This window comes from Crotalus tigris, unplaced genomic scaffold (genome assembly GCF_016545835.1).
Source record: "Crotalus tigris isolate CLP2741 ecotype Arizona unplaced genomic scaffold, ASM1654583v1 scf7180000018216.395306, whole genome shotgun sequence".
Lineage (NCBI taxonomy): Eukaryota > Metazoa > Chordata > Lepidosauria > Squamata > Viperidae > Crotalus > Crotalus tigris.
The window spans coordinates 248,030-273,010 of record NW_024096886.1 but is presented as its reverse complement, the minus strand read 5'-3'; the positions used below and the strand labels follow the sequence as shown (position 1 = coordinate 273,010).

Below are 24,981 nucleotides of genomic sequence, written 5' to 3'. Positions count from 1 at the left end.
CCCAAATGGAGTCCCGACCCACAGGTTGAGAACCACTGAGCTAGATGTTATTGCAATTATGTGGTCTTGGTTGCAAATGTTTTGAAGCCTTAATCGGTCAGCCATAGTGGTTGGGAGAAAAACCAAAGAAACAAGCCTGGAAGAAAGGCAAGATACCAGCCTAACAAATGCAGTTAAGTGTTGCATAAAATATTGCTACCATATCTGGGCTGCAAATATCCAAATCATTTCAAGATGATAGGAAATACAGAAACTTTTTCTGCCATCTAGTGGTCACCTAGATTTTTAAAAGTCCAAACTAGACAGCCCATACCTATTATTATCTCCCCCCCCCCCCCCGCCCAAGATATAAGATAGGCTTGTACTATTTCCTTTCATTTCACTTCAGGAGAGTCAATGAAGTTGTGTCCTCCTCCTCCACCTGATCTGATGAAGTGCCTGCCACTTTGCTGGGGGGTGGGGATGGCAGATGGGTGGAACAAAGAATGGTGAACCATGGAGAAAACTGCACTCCTGTTCCCCGAGGGCCCCTTCCCTCCAGGAAGAACCATCAGTGCCTCCCAATCAGCTCAAACTTACCAGCAAACAACTGGTTTCTTCTCCAAACTAGCCACTGCTGTTGAAAGAGATTTCAAATTTCAGCCTCTATTCCAAAACAACCAATACCCACTTCCCTATTGGGTCCAGCCACCAGCTGTTTGGCCACAGGGGCCAGAGGGAGGTGGGAAAGAGGGTGGGGATACACCTCTTCCATTTTTCTTTGCATCAAGCAACCTATGGATTTCCAGGAAGTGTAGTCAGAAGATGAGGCGGTGCTGAAGTGGCCACAATTTTAACAAATTTCAGTCCCATGGGAGCAACGGGTGCTGGATTTTGGATGCATTTTGTAAGTTAGCCCTTTCGATCCAAAACTTGCTCTATGATGCACTGCTTTGCCCAATTGAAGATTACAAATTATCAAACAGGTATAAGAATTTTAGTCATATATGGATATGTATAAAGTCTTAAACTGGACTAGGCTGGCAGGGAAGGTATCTAATTGTGATTACATAACTGCCAGATGCTACAGGATTGCAAAGATTGCAATCATGTGACCATAGGGATTGTCAGAGCCCCTCAAATGTATTTGCCTTTAATCCTTCCCTTTTTTCCCTTTTTTCGCTTTTGCTTATGTATTCTTGGGGCTTGCCATATTGTTGGGGGGAGGGCGCTTGCAGGGGGAATGTTTTTTGCTTTGCTCTGCTCTGCATGAGATGCCCTCCCTGAAAACATCTGCCTTACCTCCAGACAACAGATCCCGGGACCGTTGGGAAACGAAACTGAGAGAGACCTTGAGATGGGTGCTAAGTCTCCAGCTTCTCATAACATGGTGGACCTGTGGATTGGCTGGATTTCAACCGGACGGTTGGACACTGGGGGGGGAGGAGTTTTGAATTGCCTTTTTGATGTAATCCCTTCTGTGCCAAATCTTTAGACCTTGCTTTACTTTCTTGCCATCACTAAGCTGGCAATCAGAACTACAAGACTAGTTGTAATCGCTACTCTTTCAGCACCATCATAATGTAGAGTGGTCACTGAATGAGTCATATTTAACCAAGGACTACCTGTATACAATTACAAGCATGCCCAGTTGTTTGGTTATCAATTCTCAACAGGCAGCAAGAAATATCGCTCTGTTATGTTTTGCACAAAAAATGTCACCATGGTGGCATGGTTGAAAAAAAATATACATTTATTTGAGGAGATAAACTAGAAAATCTCATTACTACAATATTTCTTTGTTACTGTTTGGAATCCATCTAGAGTCTCTGTGAGTGAGTAGGCGGCTATATAAATGTTTTAAAATAAATAAACCAATTACTCAAAATAGGAAGCAACTACTAGAGCTACTATAACATAGGTCTCAGTTTCATATTGAGCTTGAACCCAAGTGTCTCTTGCGACATCCCACACCCATCTGCTGGCAATCTGAAGAAAAAAACAACAAAGTAGCAACAAATTAGCTAACATACATTTTAAAATTATAATTAATAATCACATAACAAATCTATTGCAACAATATATTATGCTGAGACTGTTGGATTATTGTCTGTTCAGTTCAACAGAATTATCTATAAATTGCCAAAAGTTAGAGTTAAACTGCAACAGTTGAAATAATTTCTGCAATGTCACTGCATAATATGTAACATGGTGACATGATGATTAATCAAACTTGATTTAATAAAAATGTAAAGAAGTTTAATTTAAGAGCAAACATTACATATGGAAGAAGATAACAGCCCTGCCCAGTTTACAATAATATGGCAAAATCAGGGGTCTTCAAAATTGGCCCTTTTGTGACTTGTGGACTTCAACTCCCAGAATTCTGGGAGTTGAAGTCCACAAGTCATAAAAAGGCCAACTTTGAAGACCCCTGGGCAAAATGAATGCAAATTAAGAAAAAAAATCTGAAAGAAAATGCAATGCTGTACAAATAAAAAATTCTATCTAAAATGTCTATAAGACATTGGAGAGGTACCAAACTAGTATTAGAATTAACCAGATTATTTTTAAAAAAGTGTATCTTCATGAGCATAGCCTAAAATATAAAAGAAGACGTAAATTAAAACCCAGTCCTGTAATTAATCAAGAGCTATTTAAAAAATTATATCTAGCATTATACAGAAAGCAAAGTTAGAGCAAATTCCCTGTATATCAAAAATGTTATTCATGGAAATGGGAATTATATATTGCAGACTGGCATGTAGGCGATCTTCACAATACTGATATACATGGTTATTTTGCAAAAATTAAAATATACAATTTAGAGTAATTTACCCCAACATTTAAATTTTAAAACTGATTCACATTTCCCTGTTTTTACTTCAAGAGGAAAAAAAAATCCAGAGGCCTATGTAATTCTGTTATAAAAATAATGCAGAATCTTTAAAAGCATGGGGAAAATACCAATTTTATTTCTGAATAAAACTTTTATGTTCATGAGGTGAATTATTGTGAGTTAAGATCATACGAATTCAGAGGAAAATGCAATCCATACAATATGTCTCAATTCTTTCCCTATTATATAGTTAACATTCCCACATCATGCATCTAATGAAGTGTACTACACTGTATTCATGAAAGTTTATGCTGATAATTTCTTGCTCCCCTACTTTATTAAATAATTTGAAAAAATATTCCGCCAAGTGAAAAAATTGTATATAAATTATATACAAATATACAATTATATTTGTATATAATTTCTTATTTACTGATCTATTCATGATTCAGTTGAGTCTTAGTATATTACATGTATTTGATTATATAATTAAAAATATTGCTATTTAATTATGTAAGGGGTAGAAATACATGTTTATAAATCCTACATACCTGTACCTACATACTTGTAACAATCAACCCAGCTCCTTGACACTTGAATATACAATTTAATTATATAAGGGGCCTGCCTCAACTCAGGTCCAGCAAAAAAGGCTTGTTGCAGGTTCTATCCACCAGAGAAAGCTGGAGTGACCCAAGAGAAGGGCGTTTTCTGCTGTTGCACCTGTTGCCATTTACACACACCTCAAAATCAGGTTGGCCCCAACCTTGCTGGCCTTCCAGAAAGAACTGGCTTTACCATCTGACTTGGGGATCAGAGGGGGTTATCAATCCTATAAAAAGGCTGTGCTGTTCTTGAATGGTATGCTGGTGATTCTACTGTATAGCTTTTTTTTATGGGTGCCCGACCTACGTTGGACACTGGGTCTCCACTCCAGACCCCCTCGGAGAAACTCCGCTGGGAGGAATGCAGATCCATACCAGAGAAGCCCCTATGGGGAATCTCTGGCACCTTGGAGACCGGCCACCCCTTTCGACGATGGAAACCATGGAACGGGCACAGGAGGATTCCATCCCTCCTGCAATACTATATACTGGATCCCCAGCAAAGCTTTGGTAGTAGCCATATTATCTCTGAGATATGGTTCCTCCTTGTCACCACTCAGAATCAATTCCACTTGCTGTGAATGATTTTGTACAAGGGCACCTTCTGCAGTTCATATATTTGGTTTGGTAATGTTCATAGATTCATAGGCTTGGTAATGAATGCAGCTTACATGTGTATGAGGTAGGAGGGAACTTTTTACCAACATATCCATAACTTGCCTTTTCTGTCACACCTGATGGAACACCAAAAAGTAACCAGTTGTGGGGGAATTTGCACATGCAGCAAACTGCCATGCTTTCCCCCCCACAAACCTCATAACCTTTTGATACCCTTTGTCCCAAGGAAGCAGCCAAAAGATCACCCCCTTTTGATTTAATATCTTACCTACCTAAACAGATAATATGCTTAGTTCCTTCCCCTATCTCTTCCCATCTTTATCTCTTCCTGTCTTTCATCTACCTGTATTTGTCTTTACCTGATCTCTGACCATGTAATGTGTTACTAGAAAATAATTGCTTATATGAAGGAATTTTTCAATTACTTTATGTCAACAGCTAAAGGTTAAACTTCTAAATGTAAAATGTCAGCAGTTAATGGCAAAGCCTATGTATGTAAAAAGTATATAAGAAGGAATAAACTCAGAGTTTGTCAAGCTGTGTCCTGCAGCTTCAAACCTCTGCTCAAGACATGCCTGTGTCTTTTTCTTAGCATCCTACATCTGGCGCCCGAACAGGGACAGCCCCCCCATGGAGCAACTGGGACAGCCCCCCCCCTTCTGAGGGAGCAACAGCCAACTTACTTACCAGCGTCTGGAATAGACCCCTAAGTGCACTTTCGTCCTACGGGACCCCTCAGTGGTAAGTAAGGGTTGCAATCTATCTCAGCACCAGCAAAGGAACTCAGATTACTATTACACACATCAGGCATGAAAACGCCTGATCCAGACAAAAGGAAGCTGATGGGTGAGGTAGGGAAACATTCCCCTTGATATCCTAAGCGCTGGACGCTTAGGTTACAAGATTGGGAAAAAAGTAGGGCATACTTTACATCTTGAATCTTGGGCTCCAGTACAGGTATTACATCAATGGCATCAATGCCATCAAGCAGTGGAAAAATTTGGCTCAGATGCTTCAGCAGGGTAACAATTAACTACAAGCCCCACACCTGATTAGGATCAAAGTAAAAACTGTGCCTCCGAAAGCATCTTTAATTGGATTTTCAGCTCCTTCTGAAGAGGCTAATTCTTTTGCCTCCTTACAGCCACCATACACCCCCATAAGGAAAATATTAGAGGAACAATCTTGAAGTAGAAAAAATATATATGGGGAATGGTCAGAGGAATTTAAAGAAACAAATTAAATTAAAATGTACTCCTCTGCAATGTGTTTTGAACAATTGGGATGTTTTGAAACTTCAAGTAGCTGTTAAGTTTAACCCTGTCAGACAATGTCTGATGGTGCTTTGTGTTGATGTGTAGAAGTATAAATAATCTTTAACAAGACAACACTGAAAAATTTTGTAAACCTCCTTTTGGCTAGTTTATTGATAACAACTAAAGCCACGGAAGAAAAAGAAAAGAAAATTCAAAGAACTGAAAGCAAGTTTTTTTTTTCTTTTTTCCCCTTTTAATCTGGCTCTATTCAATTCCCTTTTGTCAAGAGGTGAGGAGAGGAGGCTGCTACATTTCCCTCACCCTTCACACCTTCAATATTCCTTTTAGTCTTTCCCCAATGTCTTTTGAAATTGCTGGGATAAGTTGGAAGTAACCAAAAATGTTCTCCTCCTTTTTGATTAAAAGGGGAGGCCTGTTTTAGCCTCAAACCCCAAATTGATGTGTCTTTTGTTTATGTATATGTGTGTATATGTGTATATGTGTGTGTGGCCACCGAGAACATTATGCTTGGGCTTGGAATGGTGAGAAAAATAGGAGATGATTAAAAGGGCCCTATTAAAAAAAAAAACCACAAGTTTGGTTGGAATCATCTCGTGATTTTTCTCGCTTTTTGCAGGACAAGCCATATGTCAAAATCAATGTTGTTTTATTGGTATTTGTATATATATATGTTTGTCTGTGTTGTTCTGTGTTATTTCCAAGACTTGGAAGAGGGTCAAATCCTCTCTGATAACAACAGTACAAAAAGGCCTTATTTAAAAATAAATAGTTTGCCTGGAGAAAGTATAAAATGAAATATTTGTATGTGGAATTGTTTATACAAGCAGTTAGAATGAAAATGAATGAATTAATTTGTTGATACCTAAGTGTGTGTGTTAGCCCTCAAACCCCATGCCACCCACTCTCTCCCAGGCTGTAAAAGAAATAAAAAACTGCAGATTTTATTGTTGTAATTGAAAAGTAATAGTAAGTGTTTGCATGAGAAGAGTCCCATGGAGAATGTGTGAGAGAATTTATGGAAAATGCATGTCAAGGAGAGAAAACTAATTTTTAGTGGTGAAAAGTTTGTAACAAAAAACTTTTCCTGTCTCTTTTGTTTTTCAACTGGCTGTGTTGCTTTAAGAGCAAGAGAGACAGAAAGAAGAGGGGGGGAAAAACTGTTCGTTTTAAACTTTTTTTTCCTCTCTGCTTAGAATTCCAGTTTGCAAATAGAGATGAAATTTAATCCCGCTCTTGCTGTTTCAGCTGGCAAAATCTTTATCTATCAACCAAAAGAAATAACTCTGAATTGTTTTATTTAAGTTTTGTAAATGTTTAACCTACTTAATATAAACTTGTTTCCATCTTTGATTAACTTGGAATTTAACTTATTGACCAAAGGAAAACAACCTGGAGATCTCATTTGTAGTTCCACTTGCAGCATTTACCACAGTTGAGCAAATTAAGTACTTGAGTACTCAATTTGTGGACAGAATTCCACATAGGAATTGTCATTTAACACTTTTGATATTTCTTACTAGTAAGATACTTACAGGAATATTAGCTGTGTTAGAAGCGCAAAAAGTATATTGTATTGAATGGCTTTACTTATCCCATCCCAAAATGTTTTATCTTTTATCCAGGCTGTTGCTGAAATAACCTTAGGACACAATCAAGCTTGTTCTTGAAATGGGACTGATTTAATTAATACTGTTATTCCTATCCCAAAATTTGATGTTCAATTTTATTTTCAGAATAACTTATATCTTCTGCTGCTATTTTAGCTTTCCATACCTTTTAACTTAATCTCTTACTCTCATTATGTGTGCCAACTTATATTTAATTTTACAGGTGCTTACATCATGCCCAGGATCGACCCCAATCTTATGGCTTTGTTTTTAACTTTACAGCACCTATCCTTTGTTTCTCAGATATATATCGGTCCTTTAAGGACTGCCTTCATAAACAAATAAAAAAGGAGGGATCAAGGGTACCTAATTTGGCATGGATAAATAATCAAGTCAATAAAGTCCTAATAACTTTAAATCAGCTAAATATTTCTTTTCAAAAAACTACTGCCTACCAGCGTCACTTTCAGCAGAAAGCTGTGCTTCTTAATCCATTGGTATGTTATCGGCAATTGTCTGATAAAACCTGGTTAGATCCAATTCCCTTACTAACTTGGGGGCGAGGCTATGCTCTGTGCTTGCTCCTACAGGCCCTCTCTGGATTCCAGCCCAGTGTGTGCAACCAGCCAAAGATGTCATGGCATCAAGTCCAGAACCCAATACTGGAAATGAAGCAGGTGACTCTTCAGACAGCACAATGTCCCTTTTGCTCTCACCATCGCAGTTGACCAACAACCTGGGGCGATGTGAAAAACCTAATCTCCAAAGCACAGATGGTTCTGTGGCAACAGGGAAAAGAACTTACACCAGAGAATTTATGCACTGCCATATTTGTGGTTTTGACTGCAAATTCCTTAGTCATTTTTTGCCTCTCTTTCCTTCTTAATTGCTGTGTGGGGGCTCAAGCTCTCCCACTCATCCTTTAGAATCACGGATGAAATATAATATTTGGGTGCAATTAGCTAATATCACAAAAGTGACAGACCTTTGTATTTCTGAATCATATGATATGGAAAATCTACTCTCTACCTGTCTTATACCTTTGTGTGTTCCAGCTTCAATTTTTAAAAAAAAATTATACTGGTTTAAACAATTTTTTATCAGACAATGAATTTCATTATGCAACTATGTCAAGCTAGGGTCATGCCTCTTACATGTTAACCCTTGATGCTATTGTTTTACATACACCAATTATAGCTGTTCCTACAAATCTTACTTATGCAAAAATTGTCAATTGTACTACTTCATCTAAAAAACCTCATTGTATACACATCAGTCAAAGAATTTTAAATTGTACCTCCTTTCAAGAGATATCTTTTAATTATGCACATATATGGTTATTCAATGTCTTTTTTTCCCCTCTACTTTCAATTTTCCACACTAAACTACCATTAACTTACCTCAGGAACAAATTATGCTTTGTATAAACAGGTGCAAAGTTATATGTCCCCTGACTAAGACCCACTAACTACTCCAGCTTAGAATAATGTCCTCATTAATAAAATAGAGAAAAGTGAGATGTGGGGGAATTTGCATGCGCAGCAAACTGCCATGCTTCCCCCCCCACAAACCTCATAACCTTTTGATACCCTTTGTCCCAAGGAAGCAGCCAAAAGATCACCCCCTTTTGATTTAATATCTTATCTACCTAAACAGATAATATGCTTAGTTCCTTCCCCTATCTCTTCCCATCTTTATCTCTTCCTGTCTTTCATCTACCTGTATTTGTCTTTACCTGATCTCTGACCATGTAATGTGTTACTAGAAAATAATTGCTTATATGAGGGAATTTTTCAATTACTTTATGTCAACAGCTAAAGGTTAAACTTCTAAATGTAAAATGTCAGCAGTTAATAGCAAAGCCTATGTATGTAAAAAGTATATAAGAAGGAATAAACTCAGAGTTTGTCAAGCTGTGTCCTGCAGCTTCAAACCTCTGCTCAAGACATGCCTGTGTCTTTTTCTTAGCATCCTACAACCAGTAAAGTTGCAACAACTTTAGTCATTTTAACTGATATAAATAAAGTGCTTTATTTCAACAAGTAAACTACAGTAGAACTGGATGGTGATAATATGTGCAAAGCCATTTATTATATCTTACTAACTTCAACCAGAGCTAATTTTCTACGGATGAATTTGAACCCAATGAAAAAAAAAGTTTCAGCTATAATGGCCATTACTTACATGCTTTGCTTGCATTTTTCTATATGCATCTGACTGACTGTTCTTGAAAATGCTAGATTATAAGGCTTTGTGTACAATTTAGCAAGGTAGTTCATTCCACTTTAGTAATCTGATAGGATTCCATTTGAAAAGCAATATTCTGCATAACTGCAACAGGCAAATGTGGGCATTTTTCAGAGAACAGAATAGGGTAGTTTATATACTTACATGTATTGACTGACCAGTCTTTTCCACAAGAAATACCTGAACTATATACTTGTAACGATCAAACCCCAGTTCCTTGACACCTGCTAATACATCTTCTGAGATAGCTGTACAAGTGGGGGCACCATTGATTCCAATATATTTGAAATCTTGAAGTTTCTGCTATTAAAGATCAAACAAAATTGCCAATAATTATATTAAATATGCTTTTCTATAAATAGTCCATAAAGTACTCATTTAACATTTAAACTATTCTATGTTTGATACATCCTGTAGGTATATTGTTTTTCAGTAAATATAGTATTCAATAGTTTATAGCATTCAATAGGATTTGTAACTAATCTAACCTATATAATAAGACTGTACTCAGTTTGAAGGTTTCAGTTTTAAATAAGCTATGCATTATCCCACTGTTTTTAGGGGGGGGAGAAATGTCAAACTGCTGTATTTTGGTAGAGCACAATTGCAACATTAAAAATAAGCCCATTTTAGGAACCATTTTATTTGAAAAGTTAAATATAATTTCATAGGATTTTAGAATATATTTGTGCTTATTTTTTTAGTTTCAGACCACTTTAATTTTAGAGATTATATTCCCCAAGAAATTCTGGAAACTAATTTGTGAGAAATGTTCAGAATTCAGTTGTAATATCTCTGGTTTGTCCATAGAGGTAGGACCATAGAGGTTGTCCATACTGTAGGATGTGACCAAAAGTTAGCAGTTAAATTATGTCAGGTGGTGTGGATCTTAGTGAAGGATGGCCCTGCCCCTTTCAAAAGCCCAGCGCTGAAGTCCAATACTTTTCACTTCTTGTTTCTTCTTACACAAGAAAGTTCAGCACAAAGAGAGAACTAATGTTCCTTGCATGGACAAAAATAATTTGCCCAGGACAAAGTAGGATGTCAACGCTTCCCAACTCACCCTGCAAGTCATCAGTCATTTTTCTTCTGGAAAACACTAAAGGCAGCCAGGAAAAAGTATCCCTTACAGGCTATTGGTGGCCAAAGCAAAAGTGACCAACTTGGACACTTGCAAATGCACTCATGGGAATTTCAGTAATTTTAATTAAAATTAATTATATACACATGGACACACACACACACGGACACTTCTCCAATACTGCTGATATTTCTATTAGTGTATGATGACATGGAGCGCAGTGGCTCATGTGGTTAGGATGCTGGGTTGAAGGTTAGGATGCTGGGCTGAAGTTTAACAAGCCTGCCTTCGAGGCCTGAGTGCTGTTGCGTGGCTGGGTGAGCTGCCATCATTTGCTCTAGCTCCTCAACGGGAACATGAAAGGAGACCCCACGGGCATCCTCTAGGCAACAGTGATATCATTGGCTAATCCTTTCAACCCAGAAGTGCCTTAAAAGGGGCTTCCGACACAAACAGGCCTGGAGGAAGCTCCATTTACAGGTAGTCCTCAACTTACAATAGTTCATTTAGTGACCAAAGTTACAATATTGAAAAAACTGACGTGACTATTTTTCACACTTATGACTGCTGCAGCATCCCCATGGTCACATGATCAACTGGTTCATATGATGGTTGTAGTGTCCTGGGATCACGTGATCAGCTTTTGCGACCTTCTGACAAGCAAAGTCAATGGGGAAGCCAGATTCACTTAACAACCAAGTTACTAACTTAACAAATGCAATTATTCACTTAACAGTTGTGGCAAGAAAAGACATAAAATAGTGCAAAACTCACTTAACAAATGTTTCACTTAGCAACATAAATTTTGGGCTCAATTGTGGTCATAACTCAAGTACTACCTGTACCTTAATAAGTTATTTGCTATAAACTACATTTTAAATGAACTATGATGTTGATAGGAGATATAATAAAAAGCATTAAGTAATATAACTTATAGTTTGGAGCCTAATTCTTATTAGAAAATACTCTACCTTTAGAATATCTTCAGCTTTCTTCCTTACTATGTGAGCCTCACATTTTCTATAAGGTTCCATCCTGTAAGTGTTAGCATATTTCGGTCTCGCAAAGCTAGTCTTGAATATCAAGAGCTCGTTTTTTGTAAAATCTGTGATGGATTCATCATCTGGGTCCATACCTGGCATGTCATAGCTTGAAGCTCTGTGTTTTCCTGACTGTAAAGGCTAAACCCCCCAATACATAAAGACAACTTTATTTCACTCACAAAATTAAAATGATAAAATTTAAACATAGTAAGGGAGAATTAGATTTTTTTCCAGCATGCCCCACTTTTTTCATGTACAATTCAAAATGGTTAAAAAACCAAAATTCCCCACAACAACCCTATGAGATTAGTTGCACTAAGAGAGTGACTGGCTCAAAGTCACCTAGCCAGTTTTTCAAGGCAAGACTAAAACTCACAGTATCCCAGTTTGTAAGCCAGCATTACTATACCAAAGTGGCTCTTTAACTGAATGTAATGGAATGTTCTAATTTACAGCCACATAAATTAATTCTGCAGTGTATATATTCCATTTTGAGGGATTCATTATAACATAGAACAGTATACTTGACCAAAGACTCAGATAATGGTCCTCCAAGGGAAAGTCAAATAGGAGTTTCTATTATGTTATTCATACATAGGGTACTTGAAGAATTTGTGAAACAAAAACATTCCAATTTGAATTTTGATAGCATAATAGGTAAGAGTAGCAAAGATAATACATGTACAGAGAAGCTAGAATGACATACATTTAAGTTATTACAAGCAACAAAATGTACAACATTATGGAAGAACAAGCAACAGAACATAGTCAAACTAGAGTCTTGGACTTCAAGAGAGCTAATTTCAATAAACTTAGAGAGGGCTTGGGAAGGATTCCATGGATGAGAATCCTCAAGGGGAAAACAACTCAAGAAGCTTGGGAAATTTTGAAAAATGAGATAATAAAAGCCCAGTCTAGCACAATACCAACAAAGAGGAAAAATAACAGCTCTCAAAAGAAACCAGCATGACTGCATAAATAACTCTCTGACAAATTGAAAGATAAAAAGGACAAGTATAGAAAGTGGAAAGCAGGGCACAGAACTAAGTTAGAATATCAGCAAATAGCCCAAGCCTCCAAAGATGAAGTGAGTAAATTCAAGGCTCAGAATGAACTAAGTCTTGCGACCAAAGTCAAAAATAACAAAAAAAGCTTCTTTCAACGTGTAAAAAACAAGAAAAAAGTGAAGGAAACGATTGGTCCATTAGTGGGTGAAAGTGGCAAGAAGGTGACAAGCAACAGGGAGAAAGCAGAACTATTTAACTCGTTTTTTGCATCTGTCTTTACATAAAGGGAAAAAACAGACCAACTATCAAAAATAGTGCCATAAAAAACAGAACAGAAACACAAGTTAAGATAGGCAAGAAAATGGTAAGTGAGCACCTGTCCAGCCTAGACGAGTTCAAATCACCAGGACCAGATGGATTACACCCCAAGATTCTCAAGGAACTGGCAGATGTGATCTCAGAACCACTGAACTATATTTTTCAAAGACCTGGAGCACTATGGGAACTACCAGAGGACTGGAAAAGAGCTGATGTAGTTCCCATCTTCAAAAAAGGAAAAAAAGATGGATCCAGGAAATTACAGACCTATCAGCCTGACCTCAATACCTGGGAAGATCCTGGAAAAGATAATCAAACAACGAATCAGCGAATACCTAGAGGCAAACAAAGTCATTACTAAAAGCCAACATGGGTTTGTCAAAAATAGATCATGCCAGACAAATCTTATTGCATTCTTTGACCAAGTGACAAAATTAGTGGATCAGAGGAATGCTGTGGACATAATTTACTTGGACTTCAGTAAGGCATTTGATAAAGTAGATCACAACCTACTACTTGATAAGATAGAAAAATGTGGGGTAGACAGCACCGCCACCAGATGGATCCGTAGCTGGCTAACCAGCCGTACTCAGCATGTGGTCCTCAATGGAACCGCATCTACATGGAGGGAAGTGTGTAGGGGGTGCCCCAGGGCTCTTCAACATCTTTATCAACGATTTGGACGAGGGGATAGATGGGGAACTCATCAAATTTGCAGACGATACCAAGCTGGCAGGAATAGCCAACACTCCAGAAGACAGGCTTAAGATACAGAAGGATCTGGACAGACTTGAACACTGGGTGCTATCTAACAAAATGAAATTCAATGGTGAAAAAAGCAAGGTTCTACATTTAGGCAAGAAAAACCAAATGCACAGCTACAGTATAGGGGGTACCTTGCTCAATAGTAGTGACTGTGAGAGGGACCTCGGAGTTCTAGTGGACAATCACCTAAATATGAGCCAGCAGTGTGCTGCAGCGGCCAAAAAGGCCAACACAGTGCTAGGCTGCATTAACAGTAAGATAGAATCAAGATCACGTGAAGTGTTAATACCACTTTACAATGCCTTGGAATACTGCATCCAGTTTTGGTCACCATGATGTAAAAAAGAAGTTGAGACTCTAGAAAGAGTACAGAGAAGAGCAACAAAGATGATTAGGGGACTGGAGGCTAAAGCTTATAAGGAATGGCTGCTGGAATTGGGTATGTCTAGTTTAATGAAGAGAAGGATGAGGGGGGATATGATAGCAGTGTTCCAATATCTCAGGGGCTGCCACAAAGAAGAGGTAGTCAAGCTATTTTCCAAAGCGCCTGAAGGCAAGACAAGAAGCAACGGATGGAAACTAAGCAAGGAGAGAAGCAACCTAGAACTAAGAAGAAACTTCCTGACAGAACAATTAACCAGTGGAACAACCTGCCTCCAGAAGCGGTGAATGCTCCAACACTGGAGATTTTTAAGAAGAGACTGGACAGCCATTTGTCCGAAATGGTATAGAGTTTCCTGCCTGAGCAGGGGGTTGGACTAGATGACTTCCAAGGTCCCTTCCAACTTTACTATTATTATTGTTGTTACTTTACAGTACATAAACAGAATATAGTAGAAACCAAAATTAACCCTTCTGAACAGGGTCGCCTTGGTTCTGAAACATGCTTGACATAGACCAATATTTCTCAAACTTGGTAACTTTAAGAGGTATGGACTTCAATTCCTAGACTAGAGCATGCTGGCTAAGGGAATTCTGAGTGTCCACACGTCTTAAAGCTGCCAGGGTTGAGAAAAACTGGCAAGACAACTTTACTATTGTTAACAACAAGCGCTCTTCGTGTACCTTAACAGAACTTTGGACCGAGCCCACATCTACAGCTTTTTAACCGAGCAAAAGAGCCATCTCCGGCTTTCCAAAACGCACGATTCCCACCAAAACAGATGCAAACAAGCTTTCCCTACCACCCCGCAGCCGATCGCGTGATCCCGCCCACTCAGTGGGAAACCTCAAACCTGAGGCCCGCCCCAATGTTGCTCCGCGCACGCGCAGATAGAGCTGTGCCGCCTAGTCCGACACGACCGACCTGATCTTTGTCTGTAATGCTGTGTTTTTTTCCCCATGCCTGTCCGGCGTGGGAGGGAGTGACGCCCAGCTTTTTTTTGGCTTTATCCATTGGGACTCCTCACTTTAGGCTACTGCCTGGAGCGGACGGAGATTTACCGGCGCAGCAACCGTCCACACGGACCCGTTAGGAGCAGCCTTTCAGAGGCTCGAGACTGATCTCTATCCGTGACGTCAGTAAGCACGAGCTATGCAACCCAAGAACCAGAACCGAACAGAGGTAAATGCCGCGGATCAGACTTCCCATAATCTGGTCCCATAAGAGGAGTTGTAGTTCAGTTATTGGGGCGCGACGTTAGGAGCGAGAGCGCCTCATATCGGTTCAGGTCGAGTTTTTTATTGTTGTTGCCTAGCTTGCTATTTCCTTCTTTTGCTAAAGGCCAAGTTAAACAGTTTAGGGCAGGGTTCCTAAACCTTGTATCATCATACCTTCCTTCATTGTCATCTTAATGTACACACCTCCTTTAAAAATACAAACACCAAAATGAACACAGGAGAACAAGGAGAATAATACAATGAAACTGCAGGAAAGGTGGATTTATTAAAAATGTAATTAAAAGGTTGCTCAGAGATCCTCTGGACTCAGCTCCGCCCCAAGGGAGGCACACCTCACCGTTTGGCAAACCTGGTTTAGGGGATTAGCGTTGGGAAAGGGAGACATGGTGAGTTTATCTTCTTTGCAACTTATTTGCTGCTGTTAAAGTTCCAGTCCTAAGGAGAGGAAAGGAACACAAGTCATAATTGTAATGGAAACTAAATATTATTTCACAGCAGTGGTAGAAAGTTCTAATTTTGCTGACAACACTTTGAGTTGTGACTTTTCACAAGTTACAGGTAGTCCTTGACTTACAGCCATTTGTTTAGTGACCATTCAAAGTTACAATGGCACTGAAAAAAGAAATGAGCGGTTTTCATACATATGACTTATGACTCATACTCATGGAGCATCCCCTGTGATAATGTGATCAAAATTCAGATCCTTGGCAATTGGCATGGATTTCTGATGGTTGCAGTGTCCTGAGGTCATCACCTTTAGTGACCTTCTGTCAAGAAAATACCAATTTAACAACTACAGTGATTCACTTAGCAACTGTGGCTGGAAAGGTCACAATTGTCTTGCTTAACAACGGAAACGTTGGGCTCAATTGTGGTTGTAAGTGGAGGACTACCTGTATATGCTTTCACCCTGTCAGTTAGACGGAAATGCATCTTAAATTCAGAGGTTCTGTGACTGCCTGGCATAATTAGTATTAATGTTGAACTGTTTGCTTAATTGTGACGTTTATTTTGTTATACTGTATTTGTTCTGGGATTACAAAGTAGTTGCATTGTGGATTGATGCTTTTTTTTAAAAAAAAAATTCTGATGTGATGTGTTAAGATTATCAGTCTGACCCTTAAAGCTATCATTGACCACTAAAAGGCAGAAATAACAGTTTTTTGTTTCTCCTACTCAGAAGCCATCTTTCCCTAATGTAAATGAAAAAAAAAACCTCTTCTGTTTATCCAGAGGAATTAAAAGCATCATCCACAGCCAACGAGGAATGCATTTATGCAGTTCTGTCACAGTTTCATTACAAGTGATGGCTGTTTTATTCCAAATTTATTTATTAGAACCATGTTGGTTCTAATATGTTGGGACCCATAATTGGTGAAATGAGATGGGCAAGGATGACCTGTGGCTTTCCTGGTTGAACTGAAGGGTTCCCTAGAGACTCTCTGGTTAAGCCTACCTTCAGTTGTGGAAGTGTTCCAGATCCAGATGATCGATACATGGCCATAAAGAGTTGAGATTTTCAGTATTTTTTCAACCCATGATTATTATCAGCTACTAAATTTTTAGACATCCTTTGAAATATAGAGAGAAGATTTCTGGTTGTAAACTCAGTTATATACTTCCCAGATAATAACATTTGACTCAATGACACAATAGGAAGGCATTTTCTTAGACCCAGCACATCTCTCATCTGATACTGAGGTTTATTTACACTAAAGGCTTGTCAAACAATTTTATTCAATCCTATTTGTAGAATGTGGGCACAACAACAGGGTGTGAAAAAAGTAGTTCATTGCAGGATTGTTTTCAAGATACTTTCAGTTCCTGAAGTATGAAGATAAATGGCCCAATACTTACTTTGACAGAGTGCTTTTTAAAATATTTTAAATGATAATAAAAAACATAAGCAGGAATTATCTACGATATCTTTGGGCTGAGAAGTAGGGAGGAAAAATGCTGTTGCAGTGTTTAACCAACACCCATGATTTTTCTCTTTACTCTGGATTACATTAACTTTCATCCTACAGGGGAAAGGTCAAAAACATCATAACATCAAATCTCCAAGTAATATAGTTGGAATTTTATTTTCATTCTTGCCATCAATACAAAATATTTGTAAAATGTGTAAAAGTAATTCTGAGAGTAATAATTGTGTTCACAAAACAAAATAATTGTCTGCAATAATTACCTTATTTTGTATCACCATTTGCCTTTTTATTTCCTTTCAGATGCTCTTAGCTGAGCCACCATCTACCTGCCTTTCCTCTACAGTGTACTATATGGTTTGTGAAGCTGGATTTGAGAGGAAATCAAGCTATGCTCTCAGTAGTATTATATGCAGCACCGGTGAAATAAATTGGGAATTCATCACAGAACATGTACAATATGGAGAGCAAGGTCTCTGTTGTTTTTAAATGTAGTGTATTGTTATACTTGGGACAGTAAGACATTGTTTCTGAATTAGCATATGCAATGGAGATTATTTTACTTGTTTGGTGGGGATCTTTTTATTAAAAATAATAGAATTAGAATTTCTAATGTTAGTTATTTAGCTTCAATGGCTAAATGGTCATTATTTAAGATTTTCTACAGAAAAAGACAATTCCTTAATGAGTTTAGGGGAACCCTTTCAGGAGAAAATATTTTTGAATCTTTTTATATTTAGCAGCATTTGACAGTATTCTTGAACTAATTGGTTATTTTTGTTTTTTAGACCCAACATTGGATTATATCAAAAGTGTGAGATCTCTTGGTCCTTTATGTGAATCTATTCACTTGCATTTGAAATCACTTACCATGGAGCAATTTGAAAACCAGTTTGTGGTGTGGCTTCAATGGACAAACTGCCCAGAGGTAGGAAAACGTTGGATTGGATACTTGTTCCAAATTTATGGATGGATGGATACACACATATATACATATACACACATTTTTTTAGCATATGGCACATCATGCATGAACTTGCAATATATATTAATATTGTGCCTGGATTAAAAAACACAATAAAATATTAATATTAAAAAGAGCCATATTCACACATACTAAAATAGGAAATCACTGTATATGATTCTTCGTTAAGGAATATAAATAAATAAAGGAATGTGGGAGTTGTAAGTATCACAATGGGAAATAAAAGAACAGAAAGCAAGGATAATCAATTACTTGGTGTGAATATTTAGAAATCTGTAGCTAGTTGCAAATACATTTTGGTAGGAGAAATTAGCTTTTTTGAATACAATAGCACAGAGTTCTCCAAACAGGTAATGTTCCCTCAAAAATGTGTTTTGTCTTCTAAAATCCTAGTGAGGCTAGGATATCTGTTCTGATAATGTATAGTTCTGTGGTTTTCCATAGAAGAATTGTGCTCTGGTGCAGAGAGTCTTACCCCAGATATAGAGCTGTGATAAAATTGATCATCAAAATGGAAATCAATTAAAAAAAAAAGAAGGGCCAGCAAAATATGCAGGCGTTTTCTCCCATGTATACAAAATAAATCTAGAAAAAATTATTTTGCGGCTATCTCATGGATTGTATAAGTTAGCCAACAAGGATTTGATGGATGATTGTATTTCTTTTGATAACTTTTTTGGTCATTTCTAGTTCTGTGGAAGAAACATATAAATGCTAAATTGTCTTCTTTAACGTTAGTATTTCCAAAAAGAAGTTTAACATTTTAAATTTGTAATTTTGTGATTTTCAGATATAAGTAACTGTTAATGAAAAGTAAAAATATTCTTTTTAATCTGTCAACCAATGATTTTTTAAAAAACTTAATTGTTCTAGTTCAGTGGTATACGCAAACTTATTAAGCTCTATTTCTTCCTAATATAAATGCACTGATAAAAATAACATGGTTACACTTAATTCTTCTATCTTGTATAAACTACAGATATTTCTTGAAATGTTTGATACCGTAAGGAACCCACATGATGCAGCAGTTGCACTCAGTTTAATGAAGCTTACATCAAGTTTGGAACGAGCCTTGGGTGATGTAAGTGCTGAAATCTTGGAATCTGTCAGACTTGAGGTCAATGAGATCCTTTTTAAGAAATCAGTGTTTCACTTCCTTGTTTACTAATTAAAAGGTCACAGATTCAATATAATTACCAGTTGGTTTCTCTGTCCAAGCACTGGGAGTGATTGGCTTTATACATGTTTGCTGATAGAATGGACTTGAGAACAAGGCCGACTACATGCTTTAGAGAATTTTCTCACTCTATCTAGAACTTGAAACCTCTCTTAGAGTCATAAATCTTGCAATATTTTGGTCCAAAGCACTGCATTCTGTATGACTAATGCAACATTCATCCATACGGTAAATACTCCTACAATACATTTATGAAAAACTGAGCAAAGTCAGATGGGTTTAGATCAGATATGTCAAACACAAGGCCCGGGGGCCGGATGCGGTCCGCAAAGTGGTTTCATGTGGCCCACGAAGCCATCCTGGAAACAGTGAGGGAACGGCCCACGCTGCCTTGGCCCTGGCCCAGGCTGGCCGGGAGGGAGCCAATGTACAATTTTGTGGTGGCCATCTATGCTGAAACGCATTCAGTCTTAGCTCCATAAGGCTATCTGGAAACAGCAAGGAACCAGTCCCTGCCCCTGGATGCATGCTGGGGAGGTGTCACCCTTTGTGAGAAATGAAGAAATGCACCATTGCCTGGAAATGGCCAACAAATGGCCCTGGCCTACTTCACATATCCGGCTTAATGGGCTCCGGGGGAGGGGTTTCGGCAGGCAGCGGGGCGCTCTCCTCACAGCACCAAGAGGCTGACCGAGTGGCACGAATCTGATGAGAAGTGCAATGCTGCCTAGCCCCCAGCCTGCCCAGTTTCAACAGGCAGCAAGGCTCAACCTCTCGGCACTGTGAGGAGAGTGCCCCGCTGCCTGCCGAGACCAGGCAGGCTGAGGGCTGGGTAGCATTGCACTTCTTTTCAGATTAACACCACCTGGGTCAGCCTCTTGGAGGAGGTAAGTGCAGGTGGAGGAGGAGGTAAGTGCAGGTGGGCCCCCTTGGGGAAGTAGTGCTGGGCTTGGTGCCGCAGGTGCTCGAGGGCCAGGCTGGGCATTTCACCTCTGCTGCCCAGGGCTCTGGGCAGCCTGCAGCACCATCCAGCCCCCCCCACATGGGCTGAGAGGAACAGTGAGGCTTCTCCAGTGGACCATGCCTTGGCACTTGCCCTGGTCCCACCCCTTCTGCCAGAGACCCTCAGATCTGTCCCACTCCTGCCCAGGTCACCACAGGCACCATTGATGCGAACGATGTAGAGCTGGCCACGGGCTCCCAGTAGGCCACACCTACTCCATCCACGCCCACCCAGTAGGCTGCACCCACCCTGGCCACACCCACCCGGCCCCCCAAGGGCAACCGCAATGCTGATGCGGCCCTCACTGAAATTGAGTTTGACACCCCTGGTTTAGATACTTAGTTCATAGACATATTTATTTCATAACCTATGCGCTAATTTCATTTGGGCTTATCCCATGCTAGGTGTGTCTTACATTACAGTGCAAATACATTACAGTGACTCACTCTGGAAGCTTTTGGCCAAGAAGCAGGGAAGTCAAAATGGAGCAATCTTTTAATTATACCTCATTACTGGGTTTCTAAAAGCTAGCATTTTTGTATTTGTCAAAAAAAAATTGTGGCAGTTTTTAACTGGAGCATTTGTAATATCAATAATTCAGTGAAGAATATGTTTTAGTTTTCTGGTGTATGATAAACCCAGTGTCCTGTAATAAGAACTGAATGAGTTTTCTGCAGTCCTTCAGTTCATGTACATTTGGAAGTAAAGATAGCAAGACAGTCATAGCATTCATAAGACATTTTTTTTTCTTTTAGCAACCTGGTAATCCCTTGCATTGGGGTGGAGATGGGATGACTGAGCGGAGTTTGAGCATTTAGCATTCATTAGACCAGTGGTTCTCAACCTTTTTAATGCCGCAACCCCCAACCGGTCGTAAGTTGAGCACTACTCAACCGGTCGTAAGTCGACGACTACTCAACTGGTGCAGCACCGTTTGTAGAATGGGACTTTTGGCAGGCTCAGCAGGGCAGAGAAGCCTGGACAATTCCTATTGGCTTTTGAAAGCCAATAGAATTAGACTCTATTCAAGAGAGTCTATTCTATTGGCTTTCAAAAGCCAATTGAATAAAAGGGAGTAGCACAGCTAAGGAAAAGGGGGAAAAAATGGTGGACTGCGTTGTTTGGCGACTCCTGTGAAATGGTCGTTCGACCCCAAATGGGGTCCCAATCCACAGGTTGAGAACCATTGCATTAGACAATAAACCAGGTGAATTCACTGTGAAAGATGGTTGGGCAACTTCTCCAATTGCTTCACATCATTTCAGCCAAAAAGATTTACTAATAGTACCTCTTAGCTTATATCCATATTTGTGGGCTCCTGATTTGGATATGTCCTTTTTCAAAAATCCAAAGAGGAAGATATAAGCCACACTTTGTAATGCTTTGATGATTCAAGAACTGATATGAAGTTGCTTCATACTTCTTTGCTTGAATGAAATAATTAACATTTCAAATTGCTCTTTTAAACATAAAAAAGGAAATTGATATGGTGCTTTTAAGAAATACATTGATTGGGAAGCGCAGATATTCAGAGTGAAATGTATTGTATTCTAGGTATTCTTATTAATTGGGAAAGATTGTCCTTTTCTTCTAAGGGATTTGCTTGCATCCCAGGAACTTTTTTCTATCTTTGGGCAACCAGTGGTGAGTATTAGATTTTTAATTTCAAATTAAAAATGTTTAAATATTAAGTATATTTACATTTATCTAAATACACTTTATTTTTACTCAGTGGCTGACTTTGAGCAATACCAATCTAACTGGGCTGTTAGTAAATATTGCCTAAGGATGGGGTAGAGGATATTTAAACAAAGATTGGAAGTTGGTATTCAGTGAGCCAGGTTTTATAGAGAGATTTTACAGGTTAGAACTTCTGTGAGGTTCATTTGTTTATGGAAAAGTATATGAACAATATATTGTTTTGCAGTATTTACTTTTGGTTCAAATTAGATGGATGTTCTGAAGGTGTTCATTGGGTGTCCAGATGGTCTAAACCTCCGTAATATTTTGTGGCATGGATTTGTATCAGCTAAAGAGATTCCTGTCAAGTAAGTAAAATTAATTTTGATTCTTTTTCTTTTGTACCAGTTACAATAGAGTTAGAAACATAACTGAACAATAATTGAAGGAAGATGTATGCATTTAAAAAGGGATAGGCTATTCACATCTAAATGACATGCCAGTAATTAATATTTTAATTAATTGTAATTTATATTTTTATGAGTACTTTCTTCTGTTTCAAAATATTTGAATATTTATTTGAATTTTATTCTTTGGGAATGATTGATGTGTACTATATTTTCCACTGCATTGTATATCTTATTTTCCATAGATATTTCTCCATGCTACTTTTTTTAACAGCTGGATTGGGACAACTGCTTAATAATTACTGCCTTCAGACTCATTCTGCTTTAGTTCATCGACCCTATGTATCTTTCACTCACTTGAAAGAGCTACATATATTTCCAGGTATTAGTTTTAATGGCTTATTCTTGAAGCTGATACATAGCTACCATCTTGAAATATATATACTTATTGAAGTATTTTGGTTGCACTTTTAGCTCGGTTTAGAAATTGGAACCTTTATGCAAATGTAGCTTCCTGGAGTTTTAGGTACACAGAAGATTTAAAAGTGCATTATTTTACTTAGTTCTGGTGCGTATGTGCATATAGAAATCATCTATGGCCAATTCTATATGTTCTTCAGATGAGGAATGGGTTTATCTGAGTTGTAGGTACACCAGGCAGATAACCAGCCATCTTACCAAATCTGTTTCCAAATGGGGACTGAAGAGTTCTCAAATGTTTTCTTGTGGACCATGCCAGTTGGAAATTACTGGAGAATTCTAAATTGAGAAGAAAAGCTACAATACCTGTTTAGTCCTTGCATTTGAAAATTAATACTGATATAATCACAGAGTACTTTTTAGGGACATGTTTAAATGTAATAGATTTTAGAAACATGTAAAACATTTTGAGTTGAATCATTTACATTCAAAGTAACCCCTATCAAATGTGGGTCAATTGTTTCAAGTGCAAAATTGGGTGCTTTAGTCAGTTTGAAAGATTTTCAAGTTGGGCTGAGCTGTTTTGAACATAGACACTTAAGAAATAGGCTGTATACAGGGTGTTTCAAATTCAAGAGAGATGTTTTGAATCCAGAATTGTTTGAATTATTAAAAATATACAATGTAACATAAAAATGCATAAAAGAAGCAGAATAAAACACGTGACACTTCAGATAATGTTATTCCAAACTTATTTAAGCCACATGTTTATCTAGAAGAGCTAAAAGAGTTAGATAAATAAAAACTCCAATTAAGTCAGGCTTTTCTAAATAATGGGTATGAGAGACTTAAATGTATTTGTTTGTCTGTTTAGATCTCTTGCCCAATTTTTTAATACTTTCTGATGTATAAAGATTCATAAAAATATCACTTCATTGTTGCTATTCATAATCAGTACAGTAGTTAATTTGTCCAATTGGTATCTGTGTTCTTTATCGGTAACTGGTATATAAGGGGTTTTTTTTATCCTTCTTCCTCTAAAACCCATTTTTCTTTTGAGTCATACATTTTAGATTGTAAATCTGAAAACAGATACGTCTTATTCTTGTTCAGCCTCTGGGAATATCTTTTGTGAGGAAGAGGGGTAAAATAAGGATAAAATGCTTCAAATATAGAATGCTGTACTTTGTTTTTTAAATTTGCTTCTGCTCTAGGAATATCAACTTGGAAAATGTAAAAAAATCAATAAAGAGGAACTAGAGTTGGCAGTTAAATCTTACAAGTAATAGTAGAACCATTGTTTGAGCATTATTTGAAGACTATCGTAATATATTTTGATTATAAGTTTTCTCCACAATAAATTTATTTTTTTATGCAACAAAAAATTAATGTTAGTGCAAGTTCCACTCTTCTATTTTATAGATCTTAATAAAGAACTCTTGTCATTAGCTGAAGAATTAGTAACAAAATCCAGTATTGTGCTAAAGACCATGTTACCTTTTTGGATTACTGCAATAACTTCATTCCAGCAGGCGAGGTAACTATATTAGTGTATTTTAATCTTTTTTAAACAGTTGAAAATTGGTTTAGCTCAGTTGGAATGCAGGGCATAATTTATTAGAGGTTATTTGCCTATTACCCGTAAGTTCCATTCCTTGCAATCTTTGAAATAAGATTCCATAGGGTCTAGGACAAATCATCCTGCTAACTCACCCCAGCTGACTTGATGCAGGACAACTTTCCATGCCAACTCAACATGGGACAACTTGCTGCAGGACAATTCAATGTGGGATAACTACCTGTTTAACACAGCGGAAGGAAGCTTTTATTCCCCCCCCCTTCTGCTAATATCAGCAGAGGAGGTGATACATTTATCCGCCTAAGTATTGAAAACCCTATGACAGTGATGGCGAACCTATGGCATGCGTGCCAGAGGCGGCACTCGGAGCCCTCTCTGTGGGCACGCATGCTGTTGTCCCAGCCGCACCTCCCCCCATGGCCCCCTCTTCACCAGCAGCCCCTGGAGGAGAGTCGTCATCACGCGCAGCCTATGCGGAGCAGTGCAGCCAAGGACATGGCAGCCGGGCAGCAGGGACAAGACTCTGCCCTCATGCCCTGTCACGCACAGATGATGCTCCGGGGCATGGGTGGAGGGTGTGGCCTCCATGGCGTTGCAGGGCTGCCTGGGCGATCTGCGGTGGGCCATGGAGGCAGTGGGTGGCCCTGTGGGTGGGGGCAGGGCAGAGCAGGGTGGAGTAGGCAGGGCGGGGTGGGGGTGAGCCGGGGCAGGACAGTTTTTGGACACTCAGTCTCTAAAAGGTTCACCATCACTGCCCTATGAGGTACGTTTGAGTCAAAAAATAACAAAGACAACCGTA

General features: G+C 38.5%; 2 protein-coding genes across 7 annotated transcripts in view; one reads left to right on the top strand and one right to left on the bottom strand.

Annotated features, from left to right (window-relative positions):
• Nucleotides 1-1,709: 1,709 nt before the first annotated feature.
• On the bottom strand, nucleotides 1,710-14,830 carry DYNLT2 (dynein light chain Tctex-type 2). Of its 3 annotated transcripts, none has more exons than XM_039348944.1 (4): nucleotides 14,693-14,830; nucleotides 11,225-11,434; nucleotides 9,317-9,475; nucleotides 1,710-1,968 (listed from the first exon to the last, which is right to left on the bottom strand). In XM_039348944.1, the coding sequence occupies exons 1-4, from the start codon at nucleotides 14,780-14,782 to the stop codon at nucleotides 1,858-1,860; spliced, it is 570 nt and encodes a 189-aa protein (XP_039204878.1). In that variant the 5' UTR covers nucleotides 14,783-14,830; the 3' UTR covers nucleotides 1,710-1,857. The 3 variants fall into 3 exon arrangements, with proteins under 3 accessions (XP_039204878.1, XP_039204879.1, XP_039204880.1); XM_039348945.1 differs by having other exon boundaries at nucleotides 9,317-9,472; XM_039348946.1 differs by lacking the exon at nucleotides 14,693-14,830 and adding an exon at nucleotides 14,452-14,585.
• The window catches only part of ERMARD (ER membrane associated RNA degradation), a 23,829-nt gene continuing 13,507 nt past the window's right edge, over nucleotides 14,660-24,981 (top strand). For 2 of the 4 annotated variants that reach the window (XM_039348939.1, XM_039348935.1), the window contains exons 1-8: nucleotides 14,660-14,950; nucleotides 17,235-17,403; nucleotides 17,720-17,859; nucleotides 18,896-18,997; nucleotides 21,651-21,740; nucleotides 22,047-22,144; nucleotides 22,429-22,565; nucleotides 24,026-24,140. In XM_039348939.1, coding sequence (XP_039204873.1) covers nucleotides 14,921-14,950; nucleotides 17,235-17,403; nucleotides 17,720-17,859; nucleotides 18,896-18,997; nucleotides 21,651-21,740; nucleotides 22,047-22,144; nucleotides 22,429-22,565; nucleotides 24,026-24,140 — 881 coding nt within the window. In that variant the 5' untranslated portion in view covers nucleotides 14,660-14,920. Of the gene's footprint in view, nucleotides 14,951-15,000; nucleotides 15,393-17,234; nucleotides 17,404-17,719; nucleotides 17,860-18,895; nucleotides 18,998-21,650; nucleotides 21,741-22,046; nucleotides 22,145-22,428; nucleotides 22,566-24,025; nucleotides 24,141-24,981 lie in introns of those variants that run through there. The other 2 variants (XM_039348938.1, XM_039348936.1) reach the window with 2 other exon arrangements.

What these genes read in the sequence shown, in the direction of transcription:
- DYNLT2 (XM_039348944.1), bottom strand. Translation starts at nt 14,782, where the DNA reads ATGGATAAAGCCAAAAAAAAGCTGGGCGTCACTCCCTCCCACGCCGGA. An exon ending in AAGCTGAAGATATTCTAAAG is followed by an intron (nt 9,476 to 11,224) that starts GTAGAGTATTTT and finishes GATCTTTAATAG; the next exon opens with CAGAAACTTCAAGATTTCAA. An exon ending in AGACTGGTCAGTCAATACAT is followed by an intron (nt 1,969 to 9,316) that starts GTAAGTATATAA and finishes TTTTTTCTTCAG; the next exon opens with ATTGCCAGCAGATGGGTGTG.